Source organism: Dunckerocampus dactyliophorus, chromosome 3 (genome assembly GCF_027744805.1).
Source record: "Dunckerocampus dactyliophorus isolate RoL2022-P2 chromosome 3, RoL_Ddac_1.1, whole genome shotgun sequence".
Lineage (NCBI taxonomy): Eukaryota > Metazoa > Chordata > Actinopteri > Syngnathiformes > Syngnathidae > Dunckerocampus > Dunckerocampus dactyliophorus.
In genome coordinates, this window is record NC_072821.1 from 205,001 (window position 1) to 221,214 (window position 16,214).

The 16,214-nt window shown below is 44.8% G+C and overlaps 1 protein-coding gene across 2 annotated transcripts in view; it reads right to left on the bottom strand.

Moving 5' to 3' along the window:
- Positions 1-15,606, bottom strand: part of tshz3b (teashirt zinc finger homeobox 3b) — a 31,319-nt gene extending 15,713 nt beyond the window's left edge. The window contains exons 1-2 of one of the 2 annotated variants that reach the window (XM_054770198.1): positions 15,153-15,606; positions 14,689-15,028 (exon numbers count right to left, since the gene is read on the bottom strand). In XM_054770198.1, coding sequence (XP_054626173.1) covers positions 14,689-14,728 — 40 coding nt within the window. In that variant the 5' untranslated portion in view covers positions 14,729-15,028; positions 15,153-15,606. The remainder of the gene's footprint in view (positions 1-14,688; positions 15,029-15,152) is intronic. The other variant, XM_054770200.1, reaches the window with a different exon arrangement.
- Between the last annotated feature and the right edge of the window lie 608 nt (positions 15,607-16,214).

The following is a 16,214-nucleotide window of genomic DNA, read 5'->3' on the forward strand; positions in this document are numbered from 1 at the left end:
TCACCTTGAGACAAAAACACAAATGGCCTTTTAGTCAAATACAGCGTACATGTTGTACCAGCATGCCATCATAAAGTCTGCCTACACAAACACTTTTTCTTGTTAGATTGCAACTTTTTTCTCTTAATATTTTGACTTAGTTTTTGTATAATTACTGCAGAATGGAACACGAAGCATTCAGTGTAAACTGTATGCATGCTTGATATAAATTAAACCATAACCAGAAGGTCAGAATATATCATTAAACAATGTCTGTGGGCTGCGAATGGCCCCCGAGCCACACTTCGGACCCCCTAGATGTATGCGGTAGAATCTGTGAATGTGTGCGGCTGCCATTGCTGAATTGCTAACGTGCAGCTAACGTGCAGCTAATGTGCAGCTAACGTGCAGCCATCCACTCCATATGACTGAGGGAGAGCGAGAGAGGTTGGTGGAATCCTTCCTGTCCCTGAATCTTCATTGCTGATCTGAAAAGACTGAGTGGGAACACTTTGAAGAACTTCTGCCTTCCCAGGGCACACAGCAGGACGTGTTTGGAGGGGTTTGGTGTGGAAGAGTGGAGGCAGGATGAGATGGGGGCAGGTGAATGCACCAAGAGTGAGTATTGTTGGACTCTTCCTTCATGTTCGAGTGCTCTACAAAAACCTGGAAGCGGCCATGTTTGATCATGTGACCAGCAGTCGGCCTCTGTCATCTGCTTGCAGCTTGTCTCTTCCTAATTCGTTAGCGGAAGAAGAGAGCCTCTGTTATCAGCTCTCACTCTCCCTGGCGCTCGTCTCAGTGCTGGCACAGGCGACGTGGGCGCTCATCAACATATCAGGTGGAGTGTGAGAGCTCTCTCTCACTCTCTCTCACTCGCCCAAAGCCCAAGCAGGCAGCTACGGGATGATATCTTTTTAATTATCTTTTTCCGCCTTTGATTAATTATTCGGCATGACGACGACGGGCAGCGGCTGGAGACGCTTTTCACCTGCCGCTGCTTGACTGACGGCCCCTCTGTCCGAGTCAAAAGCAAACAGCTGCTGCCATGGTCACCTAGCAACCGCGTGATGGATGAGGGCGAGAGATGGATGGCCACAATAAATCACCACATCTGCCTGCACCAACCGTGGGGGGGGTGTTTGGTTGGGGTGTAGCTGCTGAGATTTCCAAGCATGAATGTATCTACAGAAGAAGAACACCATCCAAATAATCTGTTCCAGGGTCAAACTCTGGCCATCTTAAAGCTTTAAGATGTGTACACAGCTGTCCTACACGTGAAGATGAGGTGAAGCAGTGGGTATGTTAGTCTGTAGAAGGAAGCACATGTATGATGACAGTTTGACGCTGGAACAGATTACAGAACATTTCTGCTTTTCGTGGGGGTTAGGTTCTGGGACGGCCAGCAAATGGTGGAAAAGTAACTGAGTAATTGACACGTTCATAAAACTGTTTCTTTTTGACACAGAGCTCACTCCTCCCCTTCCAAACCTTCCTTTGGGATTAACATTTGCAATAAAAGTGTTAGTGTTCAGATGACAAAGCCTCACACACGTATGAAGCATTGCAAGTATCAAATGTATGTAATGAAGCTAATGTAAGAGGAGCCACGTCGTAGAAGTTACAACTTTCACTTTTGCGTCTCACAGCAACTATGTTGCGTTCAAGGACCGACAAGCAAAGTGCAAAACTCATTGCTTGAGGGAAACACGCTATGAGTGAAGCATAAAGACATAAACACCATAAACATCGGACCAGTAATGGTGGGTCCACACGAGGAATGATGTCATCATATAACATTCAACAAAGCCCCAAGAACTGATCCATTTTAAAAAAATGCTCCAATGAGGCAAGATGACTCGTACTGTGCTGTAGTGGGTTATGAGCAAATCAAGCGCTCCTTTTCTCCTGCCTGTCATGTGTGCAAGCAAACAAGGCGTCCATGGAGCGACATTTCTTCAGTCTTTCTTTTGCACGCTAGTTGCACCAAATGCTCCGCAAACAATCTGCAAGGAGGGCAAAGTCACGCCATCACGATGACTTGCTCCTATCGCCGTGCCGTTTGCAGTTTGGCAGAGACGACGTGAGGGCCTAAACCATCTGTGAGGTCCTGATGGAAGGGATGGTGCTGAATGACCAACCTTTCAAATCGTTAAGATACTACTTCCTGCATGCTAACCTTCTCTCTCAGTCCAAACATGCTTGGACTGGACCAGGGGCGCCCATACGTCCACCGCGAGCTACCGGTCCATTGCCAAGGTAGTTTGGGTCAATTGCAGAGACGGCACTTTGTAGATGTCATATGACATCAGTCAGCTGACATTAAGCTCCCCTCCTGATTCGCTGGTGCTCCCCCACGGCTAAGATGAAGTGATGAACTGACATTTGCAACGACACACACAGATACAACTTTCATCTTGATTACTGTGATTACGTATAAACTAAATGAGAGGTATGACGTCTATACAGGGCTCCCTCCGTTATCGTGGGGGTTAGGTTACAAAAATAACCCGCAATAAGTGATACCCGTAAAGCAGTCAGCTTTATTTGTTTGCAATGATGTTTTTAGGTTGTAAAAGCCCCCACCATTCACTTTATACACTTTTCTCAGACAGTTTAAACACTCTCAAAGTTCAAACCTTCCTTTGAATTTGAATAATCAACCTACGAGGTTGGACACATAAGAAATGATGAATAGTGACTCGCGAGTATTTCACTCCTTTTTGTCCTGGCGCCGCTCCGCTGGAGCGTTTTTGAATCCTTGTTATAACTTACATGCTATTTTCCTCCTCCTTGATGTGATGAACCAAAGATTCCTTCATTCCATAATGGCGCCCTACAGCTGTGTAACTGTTTGTCATGGTTAGCATCTTCCTCTGCCTTTTGGGTGCAGAATGTTTCATCAACATTGTGGGTTTTGTCAAGGAGAAAACTTGCAAACATGCAGAGTTCATAGTCACACTGCAAAATTGCACAAAAAAAATCTGTGAAAAAGCGAGGCCACGAAAGGTGTACCGCGATGTAGCGAGGGACGAGTGCACACAACTAGTTAGTTATGTGTTGACTTGTAGTTTGGTGGCTTTGCCTGGCGTCATAAACTCCACTATAGAAATGTGTGTTTTCTACACTTTGTGTTTGTTCAACTATTATTTCACGATGAATTGGAAAATGTACTGAAAGCTTTTTAATATGACGTCTTTTACAGAATCATTTTCATTTCTAGTATACGCGTCATGTTTGATAGCAAATGCTAACTGGACGTAATACATGAGGTGTGTGTGCGTATAATGAACACTATTTGACATACTACTCAGTACAAGTACACAACTATTGAGGAATTATCTGATTTATTCAATCAACTACTTTGATTATCTGTGAAACACTAATCACTAGTATTTAGTATAGTAGTTTCAAAGTTTAGCGGTTAGACATATGTATACAGTATATATATATATTTGCATATATATATATATATATACATATGTTTTATAGAGATAGATCGTGTCAACGCCTGATACACTGTACACGTATAATGTACATAAATACTCATATTTATGAATATTACATATTTATAGTTAATTTTGTAAAAATATTACAAATGTAGAAGTATATTTTCTATGTTTCCCCTGGTCTTCAGCATCCGATTGGCTTCTTCTGCACTCATACGCTGGATATCACACACACACAACACACAAAACACACAAAGCACACACCCTCCCTCCCACCAGGCAAGCATCTCCTCATTTTCCCACATTGACAAAAGGAGGTCTTAGCCAAGATGGATGCTCCTCACAAAACCCAGCCTGTTGATGGATATGAATGTGGTCTGCCATTCATCACCATCGTATTATTTAGACTGCATGGCTACGCAGCTGTAATCCAAGCTACCACCATGCATGCGTGTGAGTGCGTGTGCAGGTGTGGGGGGGAGGGGGGGGGGGGTGTCAGCACGAAGGGAGGAAATGAAGAACAACAGAAGTTTATGCAGTAAATAAAATAAGCATGAGGGCTGCATTCAAATACGCTTTCCTTCCAGACTGGCACAGACGTATCAGACAGTGCCGATCATCACCTTTGTAAAGCTGAGATGGTGTACCTAATATAGTGGCCAGTGTGTTCATTTGGAGTATTATCACTACTACAACTACAACATCACTACTACTTCTCCTCTTCTGCCAACGTTGCAATCCCACCTTCCCTCCCCAGGACACACGCACACACGCACGTGCACGTGCTGCGGTGTGATGAATGACACGTGCGAATGTGTGAGATGAGCTCCACTGATGGACGGACGGAAGGAAGGAAGCTTTCTAGAAGGCAAGCCCACATGGTTTGCTAACACGGATGCTGTGACCTACCATGTTAGCCAAACGTCTCCGCTGACGCATCATCACTTCCACTTACTACACAGCCAATGACAAGCTAGGATCAATAAACTTTCCATTCAAACACTTGAAGACACGTTAGCTTAGCATGGTCAGCAGCATCATTAGCAACAGAGTGGCTAACACGTTTATTAGCCACAGCATGGCTAACTACATTCGTGAACAAGCATGCTTATCATCTCATTTGTACGGGACACTTCAAAAAGTATACAGCTTTGGCAGCCCATCCCCTTCCACTACGTAGCCAAGATGGTGAGTATTGAGTATTGAGGGAGCTAATGTCCCTGACTCACCAATTGGAGAGTGTCCCATCATAGTATGTTCATCAGCGGGCCAATTCTATCTGTGGCGGTCCACCATGAAGACTGCATGGATAAGAACCGTTGGCGTCGACTGATGAATCAATCATACCACACTACTTGTAGTAATACTGCTGACTGGATACTTGGCTTTTTCTTCATGTGACCGACTTCCCTTGTTGCTAGCATACAAGCTAACATCTGCAGTGAGCATTTAAAGGGGAAATGTGTCAAAGGAGTGTGATGTACGCACACACACGTGCACACGCACACACGCACATGCACACACACCTCCCCCTGCTCAGTTTCATTAGCTCACTGGCAGGGTGGCACTTCTCAAGCTCATTACTGAGGAAGGATTTATGGCGCGGCAGCCAGTGGCGGAGAAAAGGCATCTGTCAATAATTGCGGGGAGCAGCGCCTCCCGTCTGCACCAGCTTTGAAATCTCATTAGCTATGCGCTTATCAGGCATAAAGATCAAAAACATTACTCAGCGCCGACACACAAACATTCATTAGTGACAGGCTTTCACCGCACAGCGCTTCCTCGCCATCGGCCTCTTCTTCCTCACCTGCCTCCTCCTGAGAGCCCACACACGTGGCCACGCCCACCCAGAGCACACCACTTCCTGTTTGTGTTGTTAGGATGCAGAGTGCATCTGAAAATGATCACAGCATGAAACATGGAAGGAGGAGGAGGAGCATAAAGCAACCACTGGCCACTTCAGTGTGTGTGTGTTTGTGTGTGATGAGAAGAGGAAGCCGCTGTCAGCCTGAGAAGGATGTCAGCTCAGGCGGCCTCTGATTACGCTGGCCTCAGCCGGTCCCCTGCCTTTCATCACGTGCACACACACACACACACACACACACACACACACACACACACACACACACATGCACTATATAGAGTGATGGCTGCCAGTCTCACCATGAGAAAGGCTAACAGAGCAATGCCAGTGTGCAGCTGTTACACAATGCCCCACCCCCACTGAGGGTAAATGTTGGTTTGATATCATCAAAAGCACACCTGCGTCATGCCTGGGTTCTCCTCAGCCAATCAGAGCTGAAAGGCAACAACAAACACGCTATGATTCAGAATCCAAGCAAAATGTGAAAGCTGGAATTCAACCTGCAACACGACACGCCAGCATTAACAGAAAGGAAAAGTGCACTTCTTTGGGAATTTAGTCCATCATCCACAATCCTTATGTGAGACATGAACAGACGTCCTTCTAAAGATATAAAACGGATAAAAAGAGGCAGCTAAGAATGCATAATGGGACGCACCTATTCCACCAACGAGGCTCCATTGACCACATTGTTATTGTTCTTATTAACGTTGTTACGCCCAAGAACTACGTTACTGGTGTAGTGACACCTCGCCACACCACAGCGGCTAGCTACTAGCCGGCTAGCGATTAGCTTTACCACACACTCACACACAATGCCTCAGGCCACTAGCCACAGGTAACGCTACATATTGGAGCTGTGTTTTTGATGCGAGGTGTAGCGTTCCTTTCTATGTTGCTATGTGAAATCAATGCACCCAGGAAGGAAGTTCCCGAAATATTACAAGTATGACATGTTATAATGAATGTAGCTGCTACTACACGCTCACAGCATGGATGGAAACCACTAAAAACCTTGCTGGAGCTTTTTGGAGGTGTTTTCATAGGCGGAATAGGTGCGTCCCATTACGTGCATTCATTACCTGCTCCTTTTACCTGTTTTTATGTCTTTAGAACGCACAGAAAGACATGTGTGCTCATGTCTCACATCAGGATGGTGGAACATAAAGTGTGAAGAAGAAGAAGAAGACAGGAAGTGACGTGAAGGCAGCACTGCTGGAATTCTTGTTCCACTTGCATGACACAGAACGTGCACATAAGAACGTGCACATAAGAAGGTTAAAGCAGCGGCGTGTCCACTCGCATGCATGCAGCACAAATGTTGAGTGCAAATGTGAAGAGAAAAAGAATATTTCAGATGACCAAATAAAGATCTAATGACAGAGAAGTCCTCTTCCGGCACTAAACAATCTTTGGGAAGGGAAGGGGGAGGGAGTGTGTGTCATGCTGAAGCAATAAATGCTGATGCGTCAGATATTGACAGCAGGAGATGCAGCCGAAGGCCAAAGTGGGCGGGGATTGTCAGCATCATGGCGCCAATAACGTCTCTAATTGGCAGCTGTCAACATAATGATGGGACAATCAATGGGGGGGAGGGTTGTCTGATTGTACTTCCTCCTCGATACGCCCTGCTCATCTTCCTTTTTTCCGATCTCTCCCCCATGGAAGATTGTACTTCCCTCATAAAGGCTGGGGTGGCAGCGGGCCCGTCCAGAGCCAATCACACTCTCACTCAGCTTACAGCACAAGAATCAAACCTGTTTCAGCTACCTTGAGCTGCACACCTTCATAGTTTGACAGAGAAATAGGAAACCAATGAAGACCAGCACAATGTATCCCATCAGACACATCTACCAATAAAAACTCTCCCTGCAAATTCACACATTTGGATAAAAAAGGCCATCCCATTCTCCTTAAGATCAATCGTACGGGTAAGGATGCCCAGCATACACGCGCCACTGTTCATGTCTTCATGCTTTATGATCATGTTTGTCCTCAAGCGCTGAGATGTTTGGCGGTTCTTGAAGGCACCATAATTGCTGTGAGACGCACAAGTGAACATATATCAACGACATAAAAGCACAAATAAAAAGATAATTAGATAAAACAGGAACATAAAAACATGAAGCCAGGTGAAGCCGGGCTAACGTTGGATGGTAAGTAGCGGAATTGGCACAAGCAAGCATTGTGATTATGTGGACAAACACACGTATTCTCTGACAGCGAGCCGGGACCACCCAGCGGGTCGCAGGGGAGCCGTGTTCCACCGTTAGCCGCTTCAGAGTGAGGTGGGGGTGAGCCCGTGGCACACGTAGGCGTGGTTGTAGCGCTAGCACCTGACTCCACTCACTGTTATTGCAAATGTTGAAACTGTCTCGGTAGCAGGAGCTTTTGGAGAGGGAGGACATTTTTATGGTTGTAACAATTAATTTGTTGTTGGGCTAGGAATGGAACCCTCATGAACATTAAAATATATTTTCACAGCTGAAGAAAAGTTGACATCTTCAGCACGGTTACTAACATACAAGCTAATAAATGCTCATCAACATACAGGTGGGTGGTCCTCAGGTGGTCCTCAGGTTACCAAGCACCTCCTTCCTATACCACGTGTACTACAAGTTAAATACAACATACTAGTTATTATTCTTATGATAGTACAGTAAAAAAACACTAAATACAAGAATGAAATGAAACGCGATGCTGCTTAGTTATTACTGTCACTTTCATAAGCGCAGATACATTAACATGACCAAAGATATGAGAACAACCTGGCTGGGGTTTGGTTTGATTGCAGCAGACAGTACCTGTTTTGTTTTCGATTGTTGATGAAATGTATGGAAGACCAGGAAACACTGGAACACAGCAAACACCCAAGTAGGACACAGTCGTACAAGTACAGTCATAATCACGTTGTTAAACCATTATTATTGTTATCATGTTTGATAGTAAGGGTGCACGGTAAATATCATACCTATAATTATCGGGTCGATTATGACGTCATACCGATACATTCAATAGCATTCAAAATAACTCCGCTAAGCGATAATTAAAAAAAAACGCTCCAATGAGGCGAGATTACACGTACTGTGCGAGTGAGCAAATCAAGCGCTCCTTTTTTCTCCTGCCTGTGGCCGACCTGTCCTAGCTTCCCCTGAGCTCCCTTGTAAGCAAACACGTTCATGGGCATTTTGCATGCTAGTTGTACCAAATGCTCCGTGATGAGGGGAAAAAAACATCAGCACCATGACGTTTGAAAACTGCAAAAGGTTTGGTCACGCCGGCTGCTCGCAGCATGTGCCCGAATACAGTGCACCTTGCTGGGCACAGCAGGAGTCTCCTCCCCCTCTATACTCTGGTTCTCCTGGTAGTAGTGATGTGGTAGTATAGTGATAATGTCATCATATTTCATTGGGACTAATCAACCAAATCCTACTTTGTTCCAGTCCTCCTTACCTCCACGTGTGCACAAACGACACTTCAATTGAAAGAACAAAAGTTAGCAGCTATTGGTAGCATATCGGTCTTAGGAAGCAAAAAGTTATCAGTATTGGACATCAGTTTGAAAAAAAGATGTGGTGCATCTCGAGTTGACCCAACTCTTTGTGCCTAATGAAGTGTCCATAAAAGGCATCAGAAGTAACAATGATGTTGTACATGAAAGAAGGTCGGAAGGGAAGGCGTGAGAAGGAAAGCGAATCCTGTTCTTACGCTTTGTGTCCTGCTGGATGACAAGCTGATCACCTAAATAAGAAAGTGTTGATTATCATCAGCAAAGATCATTAATGACACCAGCGTGGCTTCTAATGACATCATAGCTAATTGGGGGAGCATACGCGCAGGAGCTTGTTAAAAGTCCAAAAAAAGGTGGAGTTTTTGAAGGCAGTGTCTTAATTAAGACAATAATTATCCCGAGCTGCTTGAAACAAGGTTAATTAGCTTCATTATGTTTACGTGTTCATTAGATCCATTGCATTGGGTGGATGCTGACACGTTAAACACCATATTCTCAGCGCTAATGTGGAGTGTAGCGCACGCTGGAGAGACCTGATGTACTCCTAGCACTCCATGTAGTGCATGTGTGTGTGTGCGTGTGCACGTGGCTTTAAATGGGCCACTGCATCTTCACTCAGATCAGAGTTGCAACGTTAACACGCATCCAGTGTGATTAATCTGTCGCTACGCTTTAACACACACACACGCACACGCACACACACACACACAGAAATCAGCTGCTTTGCCTCCCCTGCTGCTATCCATCCCGTGTTAGACAGAAGCAGATCTGTCTTGATGCTAATATTTACATCAATTAGCTCGTTTGGACGCCGTAGAAGCACCTGCAAAATCAGCAAGAAGGTAAAAGGAGAGAAGAAGAAGAAGAAGCCTCCCTCGCAAAGAAAGTGGCTAATAATGACCGACGTCATCAGTCTGCCTCAGGCACCAACATGCACCTTCACATGCACACACACACACACACACACACACACACCCTGCTGCTTCGTTTCAAACAATAGATGGTGCACGTGAGGATAAAAGTGCACGGTGTTCAAACAAACAATGATCTGTTTGCTGTGGCGAGGCTTTAAACACGCAGAAAGGAGCTCGGCCATTGTCCTCTCCTGCCAAAATAAACATGGCCGCCACAGGAAACGTGCAGGATGCTAATGAGGAGGCGCAGCATTCCACTCACCTCCATGCAAAACAATTACAAAGAAAATGAGCTTCTCTGCCAGCGATGGCGCACCTGCGACGGTGGGCTAAGCGGGGCAAACTAGGACGGCGTAGGATCAAGTAGATTACATCCAGCGAGGACGCCGAGCTAATTGGCGAGCGTGACAGCGCGTGAGCTTGTCATCTCCAATCGTTACACCCGTCACAGATCCATCAGGGGCGGCTCATTAGGAGCACGCTAATGATGAAGCTTCTTCTTCTTCTTCTCGTGTCACCCTGGAGGTGGGAGCCGACCTGACAACCTGCGGAAAATATTTGGAATTGTTCTGCAAAAGACCCCGATCAACCTCATTTCGAGAACGTTCTGCTATTGACATCACCTTTATGGGTGGCACAAGGATAGAGATAGTAATCATGGCCTCCTTCCTCTCAGAGGTTGTTTACACCAGACTGAAAACCACTTTCGATGTATTTTCATGGCACCAACTATTTGGGACATTTGAAAAGATGTCTCCAGTTTGACTAAATGACGTCTAAATGATCTTTTTTTGTTGGGCCAGCGTCATTCAAGAAGGTAATTGTGTTCTCAGGATGCCAACTGGACTCTTCAGCTTGTCTTGGAAGACGTTTGGCCTCTCATCTGAGCAGGCTTCATCACTTCATGCTCAATGACTAGATAGGACAGCCCTAGTCTACACTCTTAGTTATGCGCTTCACTCTTTCACGGAGACGTTGACCTGCAAACACAACCTTGGCATCGCTCTGAGGGCTTTCCTTGACTGCCACATGGTGGAGGAGTTAAGATGTGAAGAGAGAAGCGAGGACGTATGGGATGATCGAATCTCACCATTGGTCAGAATTCTTCTTCTGCTTGAGTTCTGCCACTGCTGCTCCTTGCCGTTCACACACAAGAGTACTACACAGGTACTACACAGGTACACCTGAAATCAAGGCTATGTCCACACCGACACGGATAGCTTAAAAAACACCCACTTCCCCCACTCAGGTGCTGAAAACATCTCCATCCACACCCGTGGAACACATCAGAACACCAGCTGTCATGCTCACTTTGGCCAATCACAAGTCTGAAAAGGCAACCATCATGGACTTCCTGCTGCATCGTAACAAATCTCCTCAGCAAGATATACACTATTTATACATTTATATTGACATATATTAAATATCTATGCAATGTAATGATATGTACATTACATGTATATAATGTAGATATATACAATGTAGTGGCGAGTACATTAGATGTATACAATGTAGATATATACAATGTAGTGATGTGTACATTACTGTAGATGTATACAATGTAGATATACACAGCGCTTGCTTCGAGAGAGCCATGCAGGAAACATGATGAATGTTTTTGACTCGTCTGTGCACGTTTACAATGAACAACATCAACAAGTCAATAAGTTCAAGTCTTTGTTTGAGTCGTTCACACACAAACACTGAAGCTGCAGTTTTGGCTGAGTGTTTCTTCGTAATATAAAAATATAAATATATAAATATAAAATATAGTTTTGGCTGAGTGTTTCTTCGTAATATAAAAATATAAATATATAAATATAAAATATAGTTTTGGCTGAGTGTTTCTTCGTAATATAAAAATATAAATATATAAATATAAAATATAGTTTTGGCTGAGTGTTTCTTCGTAAGGACAACGATCCCAGCTGGCGTGTGTGAGAGGCCAGAGGCGTACAAGAATACAAATAAAAGCTGATAGAATGTTCGTACTGGTGTGGACACGATGTATTCATCTTTTTTAGGAGTATTTACTTTTTGATTAGTTGTCTTCATTGACGAGGAGCAGTGAAGACGATGTAATCATGGAAAGAAACAAACACAAACGGCGTTTAAAATGAGTGGGGCAGCTGTGACCTGTGCTTTTTTTTTCCTCGTCGTGTACTTGAGTTGAAAAAGCTGCTACACAACGCGTACACGTTTGCGGATCCACGAAAGCCACGACAGCGACCAGGAGCCCCTTCCCTTTTGTGGTGGTGTAGCTTCAGCTACAAAGTGTCCCACCTCCAGTCTGATTTTCCAGCCCATCTGCATTTACGCAACGTGATGGTTGACTGCGGCCCATCACGGCCGAGACCAGGATAGCAAAAGTGCAATCAGGGACAATCACTCGCCATCCTCCCGTGACTCCCGCCCATCACCGCCGCGCAATCAACTTGTCGTCGCTCACTGTGCCGTGAGCTTCCTGCCGACCTTATGACTTGCAGCTGTGTGTGTGTGTGTGTGTGTGTGTGTGTGTAAAATGCTAAAAGTGAACTCCTCCTTTAGAGTTTGGACAAACAAACAAAAACTAAATGTTCATTCCAGGTAAATAAGAAAGGAAAATCATCCATCCATCTGTTCCTAAAACACTCTCTCTCTCTCTCTGTCTGCGTGTGTGTGTGTGTGTGTGTGTGTGTGTGTGTGTGTGTGTGTGCGTGTGTGTGTGTGAGTGATTGACCATTAGGACCACTGATGAATGAGGCTGTCAGAGGGCAGACAATTAAATCAAATATGAAACAAAGTCTCTCTGACGGAGCAAAGCAGTGTTCCGCCTCACCATTACTCTGATACTTACATTTGCTATACACACTGCATGTGTGCGTGTGTGTGTGTGTGTGTGTGTGTGTGTGTGTGTGTGTGTGTGTGCATGTGTTGCATGCTTGTTTATGTGTAGTGTAAAGTCACTGCAGCATGCCTTGTGTACATGCACCACTGCACATATGTAATTACGTGTGTGTGTGTGTGTGTGTGTGTGTGTGTGTGTGCGTGCGTGCGTGTGTGTGTGCGTGCGTGTGTGTGTGCGTTTTGGATATTACAATTTTATGCACGTTAAATGAAAGGGGGAGGAGCCTCATGCAAAATATTACAAGTCATGTATTCATTATTTTTAATGAAGTCGAATAGATGGAAGGCAAGAAGCAAAAAGAAGGGACATGTTATTGAAGTTTCCTAACACATGATGATGCTTCATTAGAACACCACCGTATTTCCTTTTGTAATCTTCTAACTGTAATAACTAGAATAGAACATAAACTAGAACAACTGCAGTGATCTCTTAGTTGCCTTGCATCATTTTAAATGACATCTATTGTCGTGTTTTACATGACATGCACATTTGTCCATGAAGCAGATCTTTACGTGATCTTTACAGCATACCTGCGGCCCACGTGAGGACAAGCGTGACACAAAATGGATTGATGGATTTTTACATGAATTAATTTTTAGGTAAAATATATTTTTAGCCAGAGCTGAGCTTTTTGTCTCCTAAAATAAGGTCTGATCAAGGGTGGGGTCTGAGCGCTGAGGGCAAAGGGGGAGGGACATGAAAGCACCTGACCTGGTGTGTGTGTATGCGTGTGTGTGTGTGTGTGTGTGTGTGTGTGTGTGTGTGTGTGTGTGTGTGTGTGAGAAACATCTGGCTTTGACATTTAAAAAATACAAGATACTATCGAGACGCATGCATGCAGCTAAGCTGGACATGCTAACAAGCAAGACAAGGTTTGCAACACCACCTGGACGCTCTTTTCATCACATGCTTATTTTTACTAAGTAACTGCAAAGAAGAAAATATGCATGCCGTAATTAAGACAGGAGAAAGAATACTACAGTACGCTGCAAAGATGTATGACGAAGACCAAAAACATTTAATGCAGCAAAAAGACAGTAAGTTTATTTAGTTCATGTTAGTTAGCGTCCTCAACAGTCTAAGGTGTTAGCAGCTACAGTTTGTATACAGTGTATATACATAATGTATATACATAACGTCTTTATATATGTTATGTCTGTGACGGCACAGGCGGGATGGTCATGATGCCGTGGGCTTGGCAACATGGCTGCGCTTTAAAACAGATTTAATATATTTTCTTCATTCTATTGTAGAAAAAAAACTTTCCTCCCAAACTGGAGTAGGAGAATCCAAACTACTGTGGAATATTCCACACAATCCATAAAAGAAACAATAAAAGCATATTTGGAATAAAAGTTGATCATGGGACAACCCCGCTGAAGCAGCGCTCCTTCATCCTTCAACACCCCCAAAGCAAGCAGTTAGCACCCAGACGAGATGGAAGACCTCATGCTGCTCAACCTTCACCTATGACCTGTGACCTTGACATCACACCTCACACCTGCGAGCACCACAAATCCTCCCACACCATCGGCTCACTGCTAAGACATTTAAGTCACGCTTTTAGGAAAGCAACAATCTCTGAACGTAAACATTCTCATCATTTCCATTCCTTTCTAACACAATAAAACTTCTTTACAATACTTGTGCTTTATGATATGACTGTATATGTGAGTGTATATGTCATGCATAGTGTCATGCATAGTATTTTTAATAAGATGAACTTTAGCATGCTCTTTACACTCCATAAAAGTAATCAAGTCAATAATGAAGTAGTGCTACAGGATGAACCGTGTTAAAGAAGTAAAAAACAAAGTAGTGGTATAGGAGTGTAAAGGAAGAAGTAAAACATGAAGTACTGGTATTAGAGGGAGAGTGTAAAATTGGAAGTAAAACATGAAGTACTGGTATTAGAGGTAGAGTGTAAAATGAGAAGTATATAATGAAGTATTGGTATTAGAGGTAGAGTGTAAAATGGGAAGTAGAACATGAAGTATTGGTATTAGAGGTCGAGTGTAAAATGGGAAGTAGAACATGAAGTATTGGTGTGTGTGAAAGGAGTAAAAAGTGGGTCGGATGCGTACCGGAGGCGCGCCGCGGCGCTTGCTGCTTCCTCCGCGGCATGTCAGCTCCTGCGGGCGGGCAGACTCTTCCTCTGCAGCACCGCGGATCCGAGGCTTCCTGCTCGGCGTCACGTCTCCTCGACGCTCGTTCAGGACTCCCGCATGGATGGAGCGTGTACCGGAGAACGGCGAGGATGAGACGCCTGCCTGCCTGACTTCCTCGCTCGCTCGCTTGCTTCCTTCCTTTCTCCCTTCCCGGCTGGCTGCGGTGTCTCGGCGGGGCTGCGCGTCGCCTCCTCGGTGCGCAGAGCTTAAACCTTCCCGGCGATGTCCTTCCTTCCCCGGCAGGCTGCAACAGGCGCTTGGGGAACAATCAGACGACGCCGTCACTCAAAAGTGCAGAAGAAAAGACAAGCAAAAAAGGCGAGAAGACACTTGGACCTCTGTTGAGATGCCCCCCAACACACACACGCACGCGCACTTACTTGAGTGAGACTCACACGCACGTGAGTGGCAAGAAGCCAGCCAGCCTCTTCAAGCAAACAAGTCCTGATGAAGAGGCGTGCACGCGCGTGGATCGATGAGATCCGTGCTTGATTGGGTCTCCCTTGTTGTAATCATGTACATGAGGAAGAGGAGGAGGAGGAGGGACGCCGGGGACACTTTTTCAAATCTTGTCTTGGTCTTTTCTTGATGTGGATCAAACTTCTTCTTCTCTTGCAAATATTCCACTTTTCAGCCAGGAAAGTTCATCTTCAGCTCCCGATGCTCTCCGCGTGTTCCTCCATCTCCAGCCGGAAGCTGCGGGAACCAGCTCGTGTCTGCCCGCGCACCGAGACACGAGCCTCCGTGCACGATGGACGATGTTTTCCCGGCAGATCTCACCGACACTGTGCGCGGCTGCAGCAGTGCGCGCCGTTAGATCCGCCCAAGCATCTGTCCGTCTCTCCATTGGCGCATCCATCATCAGTGTCACACACACACACACGCACGCACACACGCACACACACACCGGCCTACGATGCCCCCTCCCACCTCGGAGGTATCCGCTCTCTGCACGTCACGCTCACACACACGCACACACACACGCACACACTTCTCTGCAATCTGACTGCCACGGACGCGTGCGTGTTTTGCCTGTTCGCGCAGAAAGAAAGCAAAGTTCCAAATCTTCCAAGGAAAAATCTTCTTTATTTTGGATTCTTTTCGGGAAGAAGAAACTTGCAGGTAAAAAAACAACAATATTTGTAAATGTCGTAGAAGTCACGTTTGACTTTTGTCTTATTGTATCTTTTATGTCTTTTTCTTAGCCTGTAAAATACTACAAACTTCTTTTCATCGATCATTAATAATCAATTGTATCGATAATAATAGCACACACGAGTTCAGCATCAACTTTCATCTTAAGGCTTTCAAATGGAGCACGAATCACAAACAAAGGTGATAAAAATACATAATATGATATCTCATATCATACACGTGATATACAATACATACATTTAATATCATACATCTTTATTAGAATACATATGATATTAAATGTCATA